The sequence below is a fragment of the Micromys minutus genome (genome assembly GCF_963924665.1).
Source record: "Micromys minutus genome assembly, chromosome: 23".
In the NCBI taxonomy this organism is placed as follows: domain Eukaryota; kingdom Metazoa; phylum Chordata; class Mammalia; order Rodentia; family Muridae; genus Micromys; species Micromys minutus.
Genome location: NC_137958.1, coordinates 23,048,200 through 23,070,629, shown reverse-complemented (window position 1 = coordinate 23,070,629; position 22,430 = coordinate 23,048,200). Strand labels below are relative to the sequence as shown.

General features: G+C 42.5%; 1 protein-coding gene and 1 pseudogene across 2 annotated transcripts in view; both read right to left on the bottom strand.

Annotated features, from left to right (window-relative positions):
* ADAM22 (ADAM metallopeptidase domain 22) overlaps positions 1–22,430 on the bottom strand; it is a 217,288-nt gene extending 194,858 nt beyond the window's left edge. The window contains exons 1-2 of the mRNA XM_080936202.1: positions 22,298–22,430; positions 21,642–21,802 (exon numbers count right to left, since the gene is read on the bottom strand). Of these exons, the coding sequence (XP_080792328.1) occupies positions 21,642–21,802; positions 22,298–22,376 (240 nt within the window). The 5' untranslated portion in view covers positions 22,377–22,430. The remainder of the gene's footprint in view (positions 1–21,641; positions 21,803–22,297) is intronic.
* LOC308435607 (heterogeneous nuclear ribonucleoprotein A1-like) lies at positions 7,393–8,533 on the bottom strand (annotated as a pseudogene). The gene has a single exon. The product of its transcript is annotated as a heterogeneous nuclear ribonucleoprotein A1-like (transcript).

Sequence of the window (22,430 nt, the reverse complement as noted above, 5' to 3'; positions counted from 1 at the left end):
AACTTAGAAGGCTGAGTTTGCAGTGAGACAATTCCCTACTAGTAGTGAATTCTAAATAAAGGCAGGGGAAAGAAGAGGAAGAAATAAGAGTGAGCAGTTAAGCTACCACACTCTAAAATGAATAATTAGTCATTGAGCCCTAAAGCTGATTATCTCAAAAGAAAACTTGTAAATAAGAGTTGGGTTTGCCAGATGACTTACAATCTGTCCTAGAGACAGCAGCAGAAATGGACCAACTCCAAAGAACAGAATTAAGAATGCTGAGTTCTTCACATCGGGATTTATATTGTGCCACCCTATTCTTTTTTTTTCTTTGATTATTTGATTTCATCTTGCTTACAGATAATAAAAGTGTCTGAGAATTAAGCTCATTTACACTGAGGGGCTATCTCTGGTGCTTGTAGAAAGAAAACTCAGGAATATCACTGAGCAAAGATTCATAATGAATGGCTGGCATGTACCAATTCTACTAGACTTTCTTTAGGAAACAAATTCCCACTAGGTTAGCCTTGCTCACTCTTCTACGGCTAGAAAATAAAGCTACTTAACTCTAGAGGTACTTTTACACATATACTCACAAACATACACACACATATAAACATACACATGCATACCACACACAGACACACACCTACACATACACCCACACATACACACATACTGACACACATAAAATAATTTAAAATAATAAGATTCATTCTTTATTACATATCCCAACTATCCAAAAGTTTACTATGAGCATGGTCAAGAAATAATGCAGAAAAAAAACTGAAAAGAACAAAACTTGCACTGCATAAGAAAAATCAGTGCAGTGGACTGTTATCATCTATGGTGTCAACGATGTTCCCAGGGTGGTTTTTATCTATAACTTTAAGGCAATGACCAAAAGTTTTCTTCACTTCGATACAAGATGATAGAGCTGTAAAGACAAGGACCACGGCAAAACCATCGTATAAACAGTGGGACAAAGGTTGGTGGGGTGCACACAATGGTTATCTCAACTCCCCAAATACCACAGTAATGGAGGAAGACAATGAAAAATGTATGTAAGTGAATGCATATATGCATATACATATGTGTGTGAGAGAATGGAATAGCATAATATATCCGTTAAAAAATTGCCGTGAATACCTATGGAAAATATGTGTTAAAAGCTAAAAGCAAGGGCTTATGGAACGAGTACAGTAAATTATGGCATAAATGTACCCCTAAAGTTTCATTCATGGGTTTCCAGCTAACATCTCGAAGCTGCCTTAAATACAGAGTATTTCTTTACCACTAAGTTAAAGGGAAAATGAAGAATCTCTCTACCATATATGTTTGAAGTAAAACATAAATATCATTTTAAAACCTATCTTACATCTACATAACATTACATATATCTGAAATCTTTTCAGAGCTTCTAACTTTAAAATATCTAACCTGAACCTAAACATATTAATAGAGCTAGGCATGGTGGTACATGCCTCAAATCTCAGCATGTGGGAGGCGAGAGAATGGCACAAGTTTGATGTGAGCCTGAGCTACCCAGTAAGTTCCAGGACAGCCTGGGCTACAGTGTGAGAGCTTGTCTCAAAACAAACAAACAAATACAAAAGCCTAAGTGAATAAATAGACTAGTGGATACAACTGCACAGCATACTATCAAAGATCTAAGGGCTGGCCAAATAATGGAATTATTCAGTTGTATATGGATAGATAAACTCTAGAAAATATTTTCATTTGCACTCCTATTACTGACTGGAGCAAGTCACTACTGGACCCTTAGCAATGAAGACTTTCCTTGGAAAAGTGGGAAATACTTTAAAATACACTGAGTCTCGATTCTCTCTTGAAGTAGGAAATACTAAGGGACACTATACACAAGAAAACTCTACTCATCAACTCATATCTCATCACACTCATGTGTGCACACGCATGTGCACATGTGCACAAAATTATGTCGAGAAGCATGTAGCCAACTACACACCTACATGGTTGAAAGGACCACATTCGGTAGCTTGTCAAACCCACCAAGAGCTGTAAATAAAATGGAGTAACTGGTCTCTGGATGAAGGAAAGGTGAGAGCCTTCCTGAGAAGTCTCTAGAACATGCTCGCTGACATGAAGTCAGAGCCACAGACAGATACCCCATTAGCTCTGAGAGAGCACAAAGCTATAACACTCACGGTTTCTCAGCATCATGACCTCACTTCTGAAGGCAAACAGGGAAACGAAACTCTTAGTCTGACCATTCATCGCTTGTGGCATGAACTCAACCAGTGACCGGAACAACTTCATGTCAAAGGTTGATGGCACTTAAGCACCGCAGTGTCAGAAACAGAAAGTAAAATCAACTAGAATCACTAGAAGCCATGGCCTCATTAGGGCAAGATAGTGGAGCTGCTGAGCCCAGAGCTGGACTGGAGCCATTTTCTCTCTCTCTGCACTGACGCCAAGTGTCCACTGCACATACTCAGGGCCTGAAATGTTGTTTCCAATCTTTCGAGTGGGTGACCCGGGTCTCTGTATGTTTAGTGTTTTAATACAAAGCTGAATTAAACTATGCTCTGTAGTTCTAGCTTCTACTAAGGCGCTAATTAGTAAATGTGTGAGGACTCATGCCTATACCATGCTGAGTTAAAGAGAGGATTCCTACAGAAATCTTGAATCTTTTTTCAAAGGGAAAAGTGAAATTCGGTTTTGTGATAGTTCACTCTTTGTTGTTCTAAGCAAATGAACACTTACCACAGAGGTCACTTTGCACTTAATTTATGAAATGACCCCCAGGGAGCACTATTCACTTCTCAAAACTGTGTAGGTAGTCTCTCTGAACCTCTCCCACTGAGTTTCTCAGAAACTGCCTCCTGGCAAAGGCTCCTGACTCGAACATTCCCCAGACCAGCATCCTCAGCAAATGCCACTGCACCATCTCTGTCCTTCTCTGACCTTCCTGGAATGTTCCACCATCTTCCTTACAGCCAGCAAGCCTGAATGCAATGTGTGCCAAAGACTCCAGGAAAACCACAGTGGACCCTGAGGAAGATAAGGCTGTGCCCACAGACCTCTACTGCCGGACGAGGTACGTTTCTGAGACACGAGGCAGTAATATAGCCCAGTTTTTAAAACTGGCCTCAAAGAGTTTTCCTTCTGTGCAATAACTAAAACAAAAGCTATGGTGGAGCTCCAGATTCTAGAGCCACATTTTCTCCTTAACCACGCACTCTAGCCCTTCTTTAAATGAGTGATCTTGGGTAAGTTATTTCAGCTGTCTTTGTCTCTGGCTTTGGATTCATTAAATGCCAACCTCTGAGAGGTGCTGTAAAGACTCAACAGGCTTAATTACAAGGATGTATTGTATATAATAGTACCATCTAAGCACCAAAAAAAACAGGATATGGGAACAAAATTTTCTCTGGGATCAGTGGTCAGACTGATTTTGCTTCCCTTGATGCTCTTAGCTGACAGTGTCTTTAACCACTGTCTGAGGGGTCTGTCTCCAACATCTCTGTTCCCCTAACACTTGGTTTCTATTCGAGTCTGACAGCTGTGACAGGATAATCGTATGGAGAAAAGTTGTCTAGTAAGTTGTAATTAGCCTAACGTGGGAAGACTTGTCAGGACTATAGTAAATATCGCTTTCATAGAAACTACTTCAGTGGCTTGTTATTGAGTTATAAGCAAGTACCACCGTCACAGAGCTCGAAGTCTTTACCGGAATGTGCATTCCACTGAATCTTACTGAAAACGATACGCCCATCATGTCTGCCAGCGAGTTCAGTAGCAACTCAACTACACGACCTATAAATGCATCACCCATGGGACAGCATAAGACATTGGAATACTAAGTTTTAGGGAGTATGACTTTAGGGAGATTATGACTAAGTCTCCCGTTGCGAAAACTGAATGATGAGTTTGTTTTATAAGGCATATTTTTATTAGTTTGTTCGTGTTTGTGGTCACAGGGACTGACATACTGGGCACACACTCTCCCACTAAGCTATGCCCTGGCTTAAGTTCTTCAGATAGTTTCTCATGCCTGTCTCGGTCAGTTCCAATGCTGAATCATCTTGCTTTCCCTCTTAGACAGCTAATAAAAGTGTCTTAATGCAGTTTGTGTCTACTTCCTCTCTTTGTGAAACCGGATATGTTCAAAGGTGAGTTAGAAGCACCCTCATCTTCCATGCACAGAAAAAAGCTCCTCTACTTCGTAAGCTCTTATAGCAAATTCGAACTGAAAACATCTACAAACACAGAAAAAGAAGCTTATTTCCATGCTTGTATTAACCGTAAAGTGTAAGTTCATTTAAGAACACAAAAATAATACCGCTTTGCAGAGAAAAACCCAGATGTACTGGATTGTGAGACCGTGGGACAAGAAGGAAACTGGGTTGCCTCCAGAAACCTTACTGAACATCTACCTGGTCTTCCTTGGCGAGATTGTCCAGTATTTTAACATTACAGGGATGAAACTAAAAATAGGTCCAGAGAGAAGAATTCTTCCAAATACCATCCCTCAGCCACAGACAAGAATAATCACAAATAAGACCCCCTCAGTAAGACTTTCCTGTTGGCCGTGGTGGTACACACCTCTCTTCCCTAAAGTCAGCAGGTACAAGCAGGAGGATCAACATAAGACTGGATCCAGCCTGGGCTGGGAGCTCCAGGCCTGCGAGAGCTCTGTAATCCTGACCCAGACTCTCCATGTAGACCGGCTGGCCTCGAACTCACAGAGATCTGCCTTCTCCTGAGGGCTAGGATTAAAGGCTGGTAAGCACCCCCTTCTTTAGGGTAGTCTTCTTGCTACTGACAGACAGACTTCAGCCTTAGAGTCATCCTACTAGGTACTCCATTCTGGAATGTCCCTCTTAGTTGAGTGCAAGATTTATTTCCATCTTCCCTAGGAGGACTCATGGACCACCCTACTAAGATCACCACATGAGGGCTGCGCATCACTGCAGTGCTACAGTGCTTGCCTAACACACTCAAGTCCTAAAGTCAATCACCAGCACTGCAAGAGAGACTACAGCCTATACCTTCATGCTGCTCTGCCATCCAAGACCATAAGACCCCACTGCCATGCTGTTTTCTTTCCCAGGGCACTTACTGTCGGCTAGTACACATGCTAAAATGGGGGCAAAGTGAATTAAATAGATGCCAGTCCACAACCCAAATCGTTAAAAGGAATTAACACACACACACACACACACACACACACACACACACACACACACACACGCTGCATGTGCAGTGTCTGACAATCGATGGAGCTCAGTATGATAGACAGGCCTGTGTTCCCAAAAGGCAGGAAGCTGAGGCAGAAGGGCTGCAGGAAGTCTGAGGCTGGCCTAGGTGATAAAGCAAGTGCCAGCCCAAATAAACACAGCAAGATCTTGTCCAAAAAGAAAAAAAAAAAAAAAAAAAAAAAAAGACCAAGACTCCGAAGTCTACCACATACTTTCCAGTCTCCTCGTATTATTCAAGAACAGAAGAACAAGGAGAGAAATGAAGGATCTGCAATTCTAGTGACAACACATTGCAGAGAGCAGGGGCTGTAAGAAGGTGTGATTAACAGCTCAGACATATCTGACACACCGGTGGACAAGGCCTAGAGGTGCACAGAAGTAGACCATGTCTCTCTTCAGGTGAAATGTGAGGCCAAAACCTCAGAGAGATGAAATATCCATACCCACACACACATACATCCACACCACACATGCACACTACACACACACACACACACACACACACACACATACACACACACACACACACACCATGCACACCAGTGTCAACAGCAGTAACAAAACTGAGCACATTTGGGAGCTTTCCTCTTGAACTCTTTCTGCTATGAACATATGATGCTAACAGAAAAAAAAATAGCACATGGGCTTTTTCTAACCTAATGATTTCTTCAGGAAAATAACACAAACAATTAACTTTGGAATAACAGATTTTAGAAAGAATGTTTGCTGAAAACTGTTAGAGATCTGGGAACACATGGTTGATTGATTAAGTGGTGAAATATTTATTAAATATGAGAATCCACTGCAAGAAAATGAAACTGATTCAGCTAAGTTGCAGGCTGCATCCAACACTAGCCCAGAGTTAAGGGATAACGATCTGGCCAGCATACTGGAGCACCCTCAAACACCACTGCAAAAAACCTGGAGAGCCCCACCCACACAAGAGGAAAACCCCACAGTGAAAATGACTACAGGCTTATTAAAAACTGTATCTAAAACACACTTAATGATACATTTAGAGGGTAAACTTTTATGGTATAGGAATCGTTTCAGTGTGAAGTTATTATTGGAAACAAGCAGAATACTGGAGGAACACTCCAGGAAAGGCCAGAATGCAGCACTAAAGGGCTACAGGGTTTGCGTGCCTGCTGCCTAGAGTCACTCCCTCCTGCCCAGGGCTGCAGTTTGGGTTTTCTGTGGGAAAGGAACAGGCAAGAAAAAAAAAATCACCATAATCTATCGTCGCCAGGGATTTTAGAAAATATAAAACAGAATGTGGGGAAAGAAAAAACATCCCATTACATGTAGCAAGGATATTGTTTTATGACACACACTGTGCTCTGTGGCATGCTCCTTTCTCCACACGTCCACACCGAATTTTCTGTACAGATATTAATAATATCCCTACTCATAATAAAATAATTTAATTAGTGTAAATTCCCATTAAGACAATGAATAAATAATGGAATATTATTCATCAATGAAAAGGAATGAAGTACACAAGCCATATAACATAACGTGGATCAATGTTGAAAGCATTAAGCTAAGGAAGGCATAGTTGAAGCATTGAGAACAGGCAAATCTATAGAAACAAAAATCTGCTGAAAACAAGGCCAATGAGATGGCTCAGCAGGTAATGGCACCTGCCACCAATGTTGACGAGCCGAGTTTGATCTTCAGGAAGGACAGAACCAAGTCCTGAGAGGTGTCTGGTGCCCCATCACACACACACCAAATCAACAAGGTGTAAATGTATAGTTATATACATACATATTTATAAGTAAAGCAAGAGTCCTTATGTTTTGGGGACTAACACGGGTTACATGACGTCATAAAGACAGCGAAGGAGTTACTTCTTTAAAATAATGCTTGATGATCATGTTTTTTGAAAAGTTAAAAATTCCCTAATTGTTTTATTCCTGGTACTACCATTTACATGCCCGAGGTGCTGAAAAGGGAAAGGAAAAGGCAAAGCTGCAACAGATAAAAGACTCAGGAATGTACGTGTAATTGACACCACATTGCACTAATCAATAGCTGCACGTTTTGCAAACCGTGGCTGTGACAGTCCTGAACAGGAAGGGTTTCCTGTTGAAGCTACAGTAACTTTTCTGACTGTGGATCATTGTTCCTCCTGCGGCAGATTTTTACAGTTCCTCTAGTGCATTTAGGACGACTGTCTCAGAGTAACCTGCAGCCTTCCCGATGACCCCTCGCTCTCTCTCCTGCTAAGAACTGTAGCTGTTTCTGTTTTACTATAAAACCTTCTGCTTCCTTATCCACCACTTCCACCTCCAGATCCACAGGGACGCTTGAGCTTCTTCCACCCAAACTGCCCCCCATGGGTCCATAATTTGATGGTTGCTGTCCACTATCATTTCCAACTTCATTGTAGTTCCCAACACCACCATAGTTACTTCCACCGAAATGTCCTCCTTCACTGTAAACATGACACCTTCCTCCTCCTCCTCCACTGTATCCACCACCTTGGTTTCCATAACCTGGTCCACCACCTCCATAGCCTCCTCTGCTACTGTAACAGGACCACCATAGCTGCACCATCACCTCCAAATCCACTATATCCATCACCAGCACCTCCATAACTACCCCTGCTGCCACCACCTCCACCAACACAGCCTCCTCTTCCACCAAAGTCTCCTCCACAACCAAAGTTTCCTCCACCACTTCCAAAGTTTCCTCCACGACCCATAAAGTTGCTAGATCCACCTCTATGACCTCTCTGAGATCCAGCAGACTGCAACTCTTGTTTAGAAAGGGCCCTATTCACTTCGCAGTTATGCCCATGAATACTGTGGTATTTCTGAACAACACTTTTATCAACTGTGTTATGATCATCAAAAGTTACAAAAGCAAATCCTCTCTTTTTCCCACTCTGCCTGTCTTCCATAACTTCTGTGGTTTCAATCTTGCCATACTTTTCAAAATAGTCTTTCAGATTATATTCTTCTGTATCCTCTGTAATACCACCAACAAAAATTTTCTTCACCATTAAATGGACACCAGGATTTACAGACTCTCCAGAAACAGTGCTCTTTGGTTCTACCACACACCAATCAACCTCATGCAGCCAAGCACACATTGCAGCATCCACCTCTTCAACACAAGAGTAGGTCACAAAACCAAAGCTTCAGGAATGCTTTGTTTGAGGATCTCTCATTACCACATAGTCTGTCATTGTGCCCCGTTTCTCAAAATGTCCTCTTAAGCTGTCCTGTGGTTTCAAAACTCAGACCACCAATGAACAGCTTCCTCAGCTGCTCTGGTTCCTTCGGAACACGGTTTTCCATTTTGAGACCAGACACAAAGCCATATTGAACTTCTTCCAACCCGAGTTCAATATGGCTTGATGCTCATTTTTTAACATGGCATCTTTTCTGTATAGACACGGGATGTCGCTCCTACTAAACCCTGTTTTCAGGTTCTCCACTCACACTACACTATAAACACAAAACTACTTAGACCACAGTATTGTCCTCTACGGTTTCTTCTCCAGAATTAACATGTGCAGCTCTTTGGGGAGCATGGAGATCTCCTGGTACGCCCTGTGCGTAACCATCTCAGATGTTTAAGAATATTAAATCTTCTATTAGCATGTGTCATCAACATTAGAGTAAGCTCGGCCAATGGTGGTTGGCACCTGTAATCCTCACCCTAGAGCTGTAGAGACAAGAACAAGAGACTTGAGAGTTCAAGGCCAGCCTGAGGTACTTTGTAAGATCTCCAAAAAAGAAGGGGGTGGGAGATGCTCTGAGATGGCGCAAAGGGTAAAGGGGCCTGATTCCAAGCCTGGTGACCTCAGGTCTATCCCTGGGAACAGCAACAATGGAAGAGAACTGACACCCACAGGTTTTCTTCTGACCTCCACATATTCACATGGCAAATGTTCACACACACACATACACACACGCACACACGCACACATGCACAGAGTCATTCATTCATTAAGTGGTCTTTAAAAGTCAAGTACAAAAATTAATAAAGTTTCAGTTTATATTGTTACTAAGTTTCATACTATGCTTGTATCTACTGCCTATTGGAACTACTTACAAATGATTAACTGGTGTGAAAGCACATAGCTTTATTCGTATTAAATAATACATTTTCATAAAATTAAGATAAAGATTAGGACAATAATTAAAGCAAAATTATAAGACAAGAACTACCTAAGATTTAGCCTTAGGAGAAAAAAAATTAAATACTGCCTTAGTTTAAAACTTTAGTTAAAAAATGAAAGAATGGCCATTCAAGGAAATCCTCACCCGAATATGTTACATGAATTCAAATCTATCAGAAATGCCATTCTTACAAAGACCAACATCATCGTCTCAAAGAAAATGCTGCTCTTGGCAGCAAATGACAGTCTGCTGAATAAATTCGGCCACGAAGGTTAAACTGCTTGGATTTATTTTTGCTAGGGGAGACGGGGCCATGGCTGACTTGAGTGATTGTGTCAAGGTGATGTAAGAGTCCATGACAGTACGACAGCTTTATGTGGTGGAAGGCCAGCAGGCTCACAGCTAACCACGTCCCTGCCGTTCCTGCCAAGTCCTCTGCCATCCGCCCCTCTGGGCACCAGGACTCTGACTTTTCTGACAAGCTCTGCCTTGGGGGTCAAAGCAAAGAGGGCTCTGATTTCAGTTCAAGGGTCACTCTGCATGTTCTCAGAGAACCAGGGCGTGCTGCGCATGCGCACAGTGCTCCGCTGCAGCGGCAGGAATACGTGTGGAAAAGGAAGGCAAGAGAGCAGAGATTAGACCTAACTAAGTACCGGAGGAGGGTCATGTTCCTCTCTGACGCTACCTGACGGAAAACTTGAATGTATAACTGGCAAAGGCCTCGAAACTCTATCAGTCAGTAACACAGAGGTTGCAGGTTTTTTTTTTTTTCTCTTCATATCTTTGAGACAGAAAATTGAGGCAAAACCAAACTGAAACCGTTTACTGAGTACCTACTGTGGGCCACACACAGTGCGGAGCACCAGACCAAGTAAGGATGAATGACCAAGTCTGACATCCAAGACTACAGTCGATCTCTGGGAAACAACTTCACACAGGTATCAGTGTCTGGATCCCCGCCCACAGTCCACACAATTTCACGCCACGCCCGAGGCAAGTCTGACTCCAAGCAGCCTGTAAAATGCCTCGTCATTCCTTTATGCTGAATATGCGTCCTGCGGCATTACGGCACAGTTTCACGACCCTGCAGCCATGGACCCTGTCCCAGACTTCCCAAGTGTCCTGTTTGCCAGGCTGGAGTACCAGAAGCTGGGCACCGGGAGAGTAAGGAGAGCGAGAGTCAGGACAATGATGTGATAAAGGAGGGTTTCGGCGCAGAGGAGCTTTGATACACACACAATGAGGAAAATGAATGACAGCCGACTGAAGTGGAATCCAAGAGAAAGAGGAGGGGATCGCACGAAATACCACCACTCAGTGAGTGGTGAAATGAAGACCTTGCTGGGCTGTGACACATTTCCAAATCCCAAAAGTAAGCTACATCCAGCGCACGTTCCAACACTGGTGCAAGCCACCCTCCGGACGCCTGCTTTTGTTTGTCAGGGAAACAGGGGTGCTTTACAGAAAGAGGAAGAAAGGCACGAGCCACGGAAGGTTGCAGAGAAGCATTTCCTATGTTCTCGAGAACGTGGTGAACAGGATCGTGGCAGAGCTCCCGGACAGGTAACAAAGAAAGAGGCGAAAAGCATTATTAACCAAGGAACGGTTCGAAGAACAAGGGTTTACAGTTCATAGAACAAGGATTTGCAGCAGGAACACTAATGGAGTCCTCTGAATGCACGCCATCAACACCCCTCTGCTGGGTGCTTCTTACATGACTGTCTCTACTCAACGCTGGGGCAGAATACGATAGCACCAGGGTACATGCCCTTTGACCTGTGCTTTTCTATGCATTTAAGCTAAAAATAAAATATTTCTCAACCCATACAGCAAGCTTTAAGATTTTTATCATCAGAATATTTAAACGCATTAATCCACACTCACAACTCCGTTTCATATTAAACTGCTTAATAGAAATAAAGTTAATAGAACTTCCCCTTCTTAACTGTGAGGGAACATTGCCTCTGCTAGACCGTCCCAGAACAATGGCTACCCTGTGCTAATCTATGTCAGAAATTCAATTACACAAGAACCTTATTTCAGTGTCCACGCTTTTGCCAATTTTGACCTGGTGGTGTGATTAAAAGTCTTAGTTCCAATGCAGATGTGGATGCTTGGAGCCAGCCATCACACTGAGCTCAGGGGACCTGGTGGGGGAGCTAGTGAAAGGACTGGAGGTGTGGAGGGGGGCTGCAGCCCCATTGGAAGAAAAACCTAGGCTAGCCTGACCACCCAGTTCTCCCAGTCTAGACCACCAACCAAGGAGTGTATCTGGAGGGATCCATGGCTCCAGATACATACGTATCAGAGGAGGGCCTTGCCTGACAGCAACAGGAAGCGAGGCCCTTGGTCCTGGGGAGGCTTGAGGCCTCAGCACAGGGGATGCTGGGACGGTGGGGTGGGAGAGTGTGGGTGGGTTGGGGAGCATGCGCATACAGGCAAAGGAAGTGGGTGGGTTGGGGAGCATGCGCATACAAGCAAAGGAAGTGGGTGGGTTGGGGAGCATGCGCATACAGGCAAAGGAAGTGGGTGGAGAGGACAGCTGTGGGATGGGGGGATGGAGGGGTAACCAGGGAGTGGGATGTCATTTGAGATGTAAACAAGTGGAATGATCAATAAAAAATAAAAATAAAAGAATAAATTTAATACTGGCCGGGAAGCCACTATATACACTGATGTTTAATATAAAGCAAAACAAGAAGAAGAAAAAAGTCTTAGCTCCAGTGACCTACCCGATCAGAACGGGCCCACCTTAGTGAAAGCAATGAGCGCAGGGCTTCCATACGTTCTACCCAGTCAATACCTGGGCCAACCGAGAGGCTTTTTTATGAGACGCTAAGCTAGAGAGAAGGCAGTGAGCCATTTACATTTAAGCCAGAAACAGGATCAAAATAAGTAAATATTGGTTTTGGTCCAGAATCCAAACTTTTATCACCTTTGGTAATGTTTAAGTCGCTACCGACATCCATAAAAACCCTTTCTTAAGAAACAGTGAGTGAATTATTCAGCATAGTGGTGACTTTGAAAATGAACTATTTAAAATTCTCACCACTCTTATTAAGTAGATTCTAAGGTTTTCTGCAATATGTTTCAAAGTACTAACTATAGCTAAGCTTAAGGGAACCAAAAATCCCCCTTGAAAATAACTCTGCAAGTACGGCAAACAATTAAGAAAAATTGCTCGACTCAAGAATTCATCTCAGTGATTGTTTAGCTTCTAAACTGGAGTTTATATAGGCTCGTTCACGGAACATCCCGTTAGTGAGCATCGCTTGCTATTCAAAGTGAACTAGTGCTCATTTTATACAATTCAGGTATGATATTTAGAGAAGCAAGTTAAAAAAAAAAAGTCCTGCATGACTTCGGAAATCCACGTGTAGCTAGGTGACATCTCCTGACCCAGGCCCAATGCTCTAGACTCCTTAAGAATAAGCTTCTTAAGCCCTCCCCAACAAACCCGAGGAACTTTAGGAAGACCAAGCAAGGATAAGAAAGGAAATAAGAGAAAAGGAAACCAGAAGGAATGAAAGCAAAGAGGAAGGAAGAAGTAGGAAGGAGGCAGACATGAGGGGAGGAGTGAAAGTAAGGAAAAGAAAATGAGGAAGACAGGGTTCTTCTGGCTGAACCACAAATGTAGTCCTCACAGGAGAACAGATGCACCCTCAGGGCCCAAGGGACAAACCTGGCTAAACACACTCCTGTTATGACCTTAGAATCAAAATTAAGGTCAGTCACTAAAAAACTGAATGGCTGAGGCTAAAACTGGAAGTACACCAGACCCTTCCAAGTAGCCCTGTCTAAGCTGAGCCAGGAGGCTCCTGGCCCATTCTAGTACAATGGACCCAGCCTCTTCCCAGACCCTCACCTTCTCCCTGACTCTTACTCGAAGTCCGCTCCCTCCTGCCCACACTTGGATGATCCCAGGTCACTTTTTTAGCCAGCTGGCTACCCTGTATTCATAAAGCCATACTATGCATAGCCTTGGCTGTCACTTGTACCTGCTGACAGCTGACAATTGTGTTTCTAGACAGAACCCTGGGCAGGACACTCTAAACACATTAAAGCACACTAGGGGATTCAAGGAGATCTGCAGAACCCAGTTATATGAAGGAGCGGTTCTTCTCAAGCGCCTTGCTGCTTAACCCACAGAACGAGAAACTGAAGAAAAGCTTGAGTGATCACCAGGAACATCAAACTGTCTGCCAGCAAGGTAATCTCACGGGTGGAGGAGACTAGCCTACTAAAGAACAAATATCCAAAAACAAAAAACAAAAAAAAAAAAAAGAAGAAGAAGAAGAACAGAAACCAACACCTAGTAATAAAGCTATATGCACCAGAGAAATGATCCACTAAGACGGTGAGCTCCACCTTCGACTGCATTGGTAGAACATTATAAAACCACTCGTGGAACGAGACAAGAGCTCCTCAGGCCTAGCTCCAGAAAGCCATCATCCACGTCTAGTCTCAGCAATCTAGTGATCTTTCCTCACAGTAGCAGAAATCGAGCCACAAGGGCAGCTCTGCTAAAAGATCTCCTGCCCGAGTATAACACTGATTTCTGAAACAGATAAGATTTACATTCATTTAACCGGCTCAAATACATGACCTTGAAAACCTCTTAGATACAAATAAGCAAAATCTGGGGAAGGAGGAGTAACTAAATTCTAAATTTCCTCTCCTTCCAACTAGAACTGCTGGATTGTGATGCAGAATCTTTTATTTTCAAAATCCAGTTATAGGTAAGAGCTTCTCTTGGAAAAAAGCGAATAGGTTTTTATCTTAAAAGGAACTAGGATTGGGAGTGAAGTGAAAGTCAGTTTTGATGTTAAGTATTTTTTTAAATACATGTAATTTTTAATTATATGTAAAATAATTACAAGTTATCCAGGGAGGAGCTCAGTAAGGATCAGGAGTTTCTTAAAGGAATGATGTTGGTGTATCCTAACATAGATAAACAGAAATCCATGATAAATTACTAACAAAAACTGTGTTAAAGACTCCTTTATTTCCCTTTCAGAATTATTCTCCCATTTCTACCCCTTTATTAAGCTATATGAGCATGTGAAAGCTAATTCACTTACCTACAAAGTGGGTATAAACGTATCTACTTCATCATTAAAAATAATGACTATAAATCACTCATCCCAGTGCTTAGGGTACATGGAACACATTTAGAAAAATGATTTCCTATACTTTTCAACTGTTGCTTCCAAACTTTTTTTCTTTCTAGTACTTTTATTACCAGAATAAACATCTCCAACCAGACATTCATGGAACTTATCATTTTGGTTATTATTAATCTGTTTTACCTGAATGATTTGACATGTGGGACCCTTAAGCTACTGGAACTATAGGGACCTAAGAGATACACTGAGCCCTTTCCTTGGATGGGGGAATATATAATTATAGACTTCTGTTTAGCATTTAATGCCTCTGTTAACAAATCTCTGGCTACAAGAGCGTATATAATTTTGATGTTTACTGCTGAATACTAAAACTTGGGCTTACAATGAAAATATTAATCATCAACATAATATCAACAGATACTTCTTTTGAAACCTGCTTTTGGATATCAAATGTCTGCCATATATTCCATTACTTATTAAGTTAGTAAAGCTGAAGATCCCCCCACACACACACTGTGCTCAGCAACTCTCTTCATAGTACTATAACTTTAAATATAAACACAGGTATTTTTGAGGCAGTAAAAGTATAAGTCTGGGGGAAATAAGAAAAACCTTTGATTCTGATGCCAAAGACATCTACATGTCTTGAATGCTGTCTAACGTGAGGATTCAGCCAGTGAGGTGGAGCTGAAGTTTTTGAGTTCAAATCCCCTGTTAGCTTCATTAGTGATATCAAGTTATGACCTACCATTAGACTTCCGTGAGCATGAAAGAGTACATCAAGCACTAAAAAGTCGATTTAACATATAAAAGCCACCAGAGAATTACCACATAGTAAACATTTTAATATACAACAAACATGGTAACACTGACATCTTCTTTCTCACTTTCCTTCCCTTCCTTCTTCCCACTAGTCCTCTCAGTCTCTCGCTTTTCTTCCCCATCCTCCACCCGTCCCAAGTGGATGAGCATCTTCTTTCTACGTGGGGTTAGTCCTCAAGACTCTGTGATAGATGTGGCCCTAGCTTAGCCTCACCGGAGCTGTGGGATGGTAACCATGTCACAGATTCCTTTCTAAGCGAGTCAGGAGAAAAAGAACAGGTCTCACTCCAAAAACGGCTCTGGAACAATAAAAAAAGCCCACAGCATGGTTTGCAGTGTGACAAAGCAAGTAAAACTAAGAGCATTCCTTATGAACTCAGAAGCTTCTCCACATAGCTGTGAAGAAACGATCCAAAACTGATTCCTTTGTGCACAACAAAACAATTGTGTGGAATTGCATAGATAACTACAAGTATGTGTGTCTGTAAAATATGTGCACTGTGAAATGTTTCTTGCCTGCTGCTTGTGGCGAAACTTTACTAACATGGAGCTGCTTAGTTTAAAGAAAGCACATTTAGAAGAAAACAAAGATGTTTGTACTAACCCGGCAAGTTACCATGAAAGTTATAATTCCTGGAGCACTCTTCCACTGGGGGATTTGTGCTGTGGACAGCTGACTGCCAGGCTGACTCAGTGCCCTCAGAGGGAGCAGCATGGTATCGAAGGCAGCTCAGATTCCATGGCATATATATATATATACTCGGAAAAAAAAAAACACAAATAGAGCACTTTCTGCTGCACCTTGCCTTCATTGTGCTTTTTGCTCCACCCACTAATGGTTATAAAATAGTGGTGAACTCCTGAACATATACCCAAAGGAAGCTCCAACATCTAACAAGGACACATGCTCCACCATGTTCATAACAGCCTTATTTATAATAGCCAGAAGCTGGAAAGAACCCAGATGTCCTTCAATAGAGGAATGGATACAGAAAGTGTGGTACACTTACACAATGGAGTACTACTCAGCTATTAGAAACAATGACTACATGAAATTCCTAGGCAAATGGATGGAACTTGAAGCTATCATTCTGAGTGAGGTAACCCAGTCACAAAAGAACACTCATGGTATGCACTCACAAGCTGATACTAGCCCAAAAAGCTCAGAATACCCAAGAAACAATTCACAGACCTTATGAAGCTCAAAAAGAAGAAAGGCCAGAAGGTGGATGCTTCAGTCCTTCTTAGAAGGGAGAACAAAATGCTCATGGAAGGAAATAAAGGGACAAACAGAGGAGTAGGGATTGAGATCCAGAGGCGGCCTCACCTGGGGATCCGCCCCATATGCAGCCACTAAACCCAAGCTGAGGCCAAGTAGTACTTACTGGCAGAAACCTGATATAGATGCCTCCTCAGGGATTCTGCCAGAGCCTTAGGGATACAGAAGAGGATGCTTGCAGTTAACCATCAGACTGAACATGAGGACCCCAATGAAGGAGCTAGAGAAAGGAATGAAGGAGCTGAAAAGGTCTATAACCCCATGGGAAGAACAAAATGATCAACTAACCAAACCCACCACAGCTCCCAGGGACTAAAACACCAACCAATGAACACACATGGAGAGACCCATGGCCCCAGGTGCATATGCAGCAGAGGATAGCGTTTTCTGGCATCAATGGGGGTATCTATCTAGCCTTTGGTCCAGGGAAGGCTCATTTTTCCAACTTAGGGGAATGCCAAGGTGCTGAGTTAGGAGAGGGAGGTTGGGAGAGAGAGCGCCTTCATGGTGGCAATGGGAGGGGGAGGAGATAATATCTAAAATGTAAATGCAGAGAATATCTAATGAAAAAATGGATGAATGAATGAATGAATGAATGAATGGATTAATAAATGAATGAATGAATGAATGAATGAATGAATGAATAAATAAATAAATAAATAAATAAATAAATAAAATGGTGGTGAGTTAGAGATCCATGTCCCTGTCTCTGCTTGACAACTCCTTAAGACGCTGTTAATACTTTGCAGAGGAGAAGGAGGGAGAAAGTAGATCTTTTATTTGCAGACAACAATACTTCTGACAGAAGAAATTATGTTGAATGCAGAAGTCACTGGGTATTTTCAAACTAAGTAACAGAATTTAAAGGTAAATATAATCACAAAATAAGTTATCTGATGCCATAGTACATTTATTTAAGATAGCAGTTGCAGGTTATCAATATTAAACCATCAGTGAAGCTCTCTGTAGATGACTCCTCACAGGAATTCATGAAAAAAATGTTTTACCATAGATAGATAGATAGATAGATAGATAGATAGATAGATAGATGTATATTTACCTTAGCATAAATACTGTCAAGAAAGAAGAAAAAAGCCTGCATATTCTGAATATTTTATGGCTAAAGATGATCTTGGTACAACCCTGAAGACAGCAAGGTTACTCACAATCAACTATGAATCATTTTGACTACAATTTCTAGTATTTTATGGCATCATAAGCCTGTACACAGGGTGATCACCCCATTTACAATAAGAATTGGTAAGAACTGGAGTAACCCAGTATGCAATAAACAAACAAACAAAAAAAAATCTCACAATACTGAATTGCATCAGTAAGAGCACCATTTCACACTAAGTCATCACCATTCAGGCAGAACCAAGATGAAATTCCTTCTAAAACAAAAGCTTCAAATTATCATCTACGGATGAAAACTGAAACAAGCTCACATGAATAAGAAAAGAAGTTTGATGTTCAGTCTTTGTGAGCTTGGAGAACGAAACCATTGAAGACTACAACGGTGACTCCCATCCCTTGGTCAATGTCTTGAGCCTATCAAGTAAGAGGGAATCTCGGAACTAATTTGAATGGCCTATAAGGTCCCTTCCTTCTGTGGCTATTCCATTGCATTGCATTATGTTTAAAAAAAATGAGTAATTTCTAACTTCAGGGAATGTGTTAAATTCAGGTAATTAGGGCATCATTCTGCATTCAAATGATATTATAAAAATTCTAAACAGTCCTCAAGCTGCCCGAGGGAGTGGCTGTGACTTAAAAGACTCCTGGAGACTCACTATGTGCCGAGCATTGCTCTGGGTGCTTTATAAACGCCACTCATCCGGTGTCCTTAGTATGTTTGGGAGCTTAGCTCTTGCAAAGCTTAATAATATGAACTGGAATTTATCAGTGAATGCAAGTGAGTAATAAGCCCGCTCAGTCTTGAAAATTACAATTATTCTTCCGTAATGCTAGAACACCATAGGCTCATGAATTTAACCAGTTAATCCTTGCCCAAAGGCTTAAACAGCCTGCAGAACCACGTCCCAACTCCTCAGAGCATCAAGAACCAACCTGCTGCAGCATCTAGAAGCTACATTCTTCTCACACGGGTCCCCCAAATCTCATCTGCAAGTCCTGGCTTCCTTGTGCGACTGGACTTACTGTCCCTCTCTGTACCGTGATCAATCAGAGGGCACCTCCTGGGAGAGCCCAGGGACTCCTTGTGGGGTTAAGTGCTGGGCTTCCACTGTCTCTACCGCCCTCTGTAATCACCTCGAGACCGAAGGGTGTTCATCCGTTCACTCATTCTCCTGGCTGTTCGTAAACCCCTAAAAGGCTACAACCGTGTCTTTGATTCCTAAATTCCTATGGCCTTGATTTACTTTAAAAGGCTAACTAGCAAGAGCTCAAGTAAATAAATTCCTCTTAATGAGTCAATAAATGAATCAAGCCCACACACTCCCACACAAGTACATGCACACACGCGCGCGCGCGCACACACACACACACACACACACACACACACACACACACATACCTTATTAGATCAACACACACACACACACACACACACATACATTATGGAGATCAAAAAAAAATCATTCAGATATTATTTCTGAAATACAAAGGAAAATGCTAAAAATATCCATGGGTACCTACAAGTGCCAAAAGTTCTGCTTACCAAAAAAAATATTAATAATAGTAACAAGCTATATAAAATCAACACACCTTCAGGTTAAATCATAGCTCTCTGGAAACCAGGAATGCCTAACAGACAAGATAATTACTGTCCTTACTGTAGAAAATGTTGGTCTGGGGGCTTCTGCCTGTTCTCTGTGGTATCCTGCTGCCTTCTAAGGATCCTGACAAAGTACACTGACTCCCCAGGTGACAGGAACAACAAAATGTGCTGTGCGTACGTTTAGATACCAAGGATAATCTGCCATAATTATAATAGTGTTGATCCCACTTCTAACTCGGATTAATAATCTACTCAAGCGGTTTAGTCTAAGTTCTATCAAACCACAGTCTCATTAACCTCAGCTGTAAAGTTTACTTCTGAAGGGCCTATATTTTCTGCCCCGAATGGAGAGACCCATCTGAGTCAAAACATCTCAGAAGTGGTGTTCTAGAAACATTTAGAGAGAAAAAAAATAGCCAGTTTTTCAAAAGTAGTGGCCTTTCACCATCATGAAGTGGGCAGGCGTGGAGGCAGAGGCCCTGAGTCTGCTCCCTCATATCCCTCTCTCATCACTGCTCCTCTCCGTCCTCCCTTCCCTTCCCTGGGGCCTGTTCTAACACACTGTCGACATCAGCAAATTCCTGACCAAGGAAAACTCTATACAGAATGAAGAAGCTCATATCTCAACAAATAAATTACGAGAAAAATTAAAAATAAGAACAAATTGGAGGGAAAATTAAAATAAGAACAGAAGCATAGGTGGGAGAAAGCGTCAATAAACTAAGTGTGCCCTTTATTTTAGCTCTGGCTCAAAATGAATATATATATATATATATATATATATATGCAAATTTTGAGATAAGTAAAAGTTTTTCTGAAAAAGTGGTTGCTTTATAGTATCAAAGCATTAATCTTATTTTAATGGGCCAATTCACAATTACATTTTTCAAATAACCCTTACCTTTCAGAGTTTTATTACTTAAACTGTTAATAAATAAAGCGTCATCTGCTTGCTTCAAAGTGATACAGAAAGGGAGAGAAGGCCAGCAGGAGGCAGAGAAAAGCGAGATAGAGTGGAAGTTACCAAACACTGAAGCTGGGACTCACTATATTCCTCCGTTTAGTTTGTGTGTGTCTGGACTTTTTTTTTTTTTTAAAGAACGGCTACCAACAAGCATCAGAATATCCCCTCACAAGAATAATTACTAACTAACTGAAAAATAAGGCACAGGTTCCCTTCTGCAGGTTTTCCATGCAAACAAGCCAAAATTAAAAAAAAAATAAAAAAATAAGAAATAGGCTTCTGCCAAACATTAATTCAAATAATAAAAACCTTCATTAAGGGCTGGATATATTAGGTTTTCTACTACATTAATCTAACATCAATGGCTATTACAAGTAACCCTGAATGTCTACCTATGTCAACAAAATTTCAATGAAGCCAATTATTTGACAGTGAATTAGACTTAAATATTTTTCACTCTTTGGATATCTCACACTTACGAATAACTGAGTACATTATCACACCACAATTCTGTTAGTGTTGAATGCACGTACGGTATGAAACTGCCCAGCTTAGCTTTACTTAAGTAAAGTTTAGAACAATTTTCAACTACACGAGCTTCAGATGTACTTGCAGACGAACAAACTGTCAGGTTGACCTATACAAATATAAAAACACTTACATGGTCCCAAAAATATTTGCTAGAATTAGCCAGGACTCATTTCTATCTATAGATGTTTGCTGTCGATTAAAATGCAGGAACTGCAATAAATCACTGTTTTAAACAACTTAAGTGTTCGGTAAAACGATACCACTCTAGTTCCAACAGTGGGAGGATGTGGGGGAGGACCCGTTTTCGGGAGTTAGGACTGAATGGGTCTGTCTCTGGTGTTCACAGATCTACATGACCAGGTGATTCTGAGATGTAGTTGATTTTAGTTTGGTTTCTTAGGGGTGCCTAGATTTCTTCTCCTCTCTCCTTTCTACAGTAATTATCTTGGGTTATAATGTCTCCTCAGAGTTAAAACAACAAAGGTGATGATGCATATCCTGCCTAAATACAATCTCCTCCTATCCTGTGCAGTTTTCCCTTGACTACAGAGATGGGGTCTGTGCTTCTTGTCCCTAGCTCAGGCTACAAGGCTACTAGGGGCATCCAATGCCACCCCCAGCCCCTACCACTTCAGCAAAACCTTGGTCTGCATTTCTTTTGGTTCCCTATTTCCCGTCTTCTTTTCTCTCCTTTTAGCACTTGCACCGGGAGCATCACGCAAAAGTCACATTAGGGCTGTGCTCTTTTCACCCGGTACACCTCGTCTCCAGGGCAACCCTAAGCAAACGCAGACCACCTCCCGCACCCCGCCGCTCACCTGCGCTCTGCCAGAGTCACCCCGCACCCGGGTGTTGAGCTGGTCGTGCTGAGTTTCGTCCTCGCCGCCCAAGCGGTAGATGAGGCGCAGTGGTAAGATGCTCTGGCGCTCCAGGAAGCGGTTTTCGTCGCCCCTCTCCAGTTCTCGCAGTGAGGCGTCTCCTTGCAGGCAGGCAGGAGGGAAGGAGGTAGTGGAGAGAAACGGCAAAAAAATAAATAAATAAAATAAAATAAATTAAAAAAAAAAATGACCCTGACCCCACAGTCCTCCATCCTGCGGTCCTCATCACCCCTACGAAAATTCCCCCGCCTCCTCCCTCCTGGATCCAACTGGGAAGGACGCAAAGACACCAGCTGGAGAGCCCTAGGACCAGCTCGTTCAAGAGCATCTCCGGGCCCAGAAGCAGGGCACCCCTTTCCCAGTCTCCTGAAGGAGAGAATCTTCTTCAGGGCGGGGAAAGCGTTTGACCCCAGATTGCTGATGCATCCTCGTGTCCCCCACACATGTGTGCTTGCCCCTTCCTCGCCGCCCTTCAAAAACATAAAATAAAAAATAAAAAGCCCCGCGCACTGTGGAAACGCGGGTGCGGCTTTTCGGGGGGGGGGGTGGCTCGGGGCTCCAAAGAGTCCTGGAAGCCCGGGCAGCTGCGAACTTACCTGGCGGACCGCAGCGCGCCAGGGGGCAGGTCCCCAAGACGCAGAGCAGCCAGAAGGACGCGGCCGCCGCTGCCTGCATGGTGGCGCGGCTCAGCTGCTCGGGCCCCGGCCTCGGGCTCCCGGCCGCCCCTTC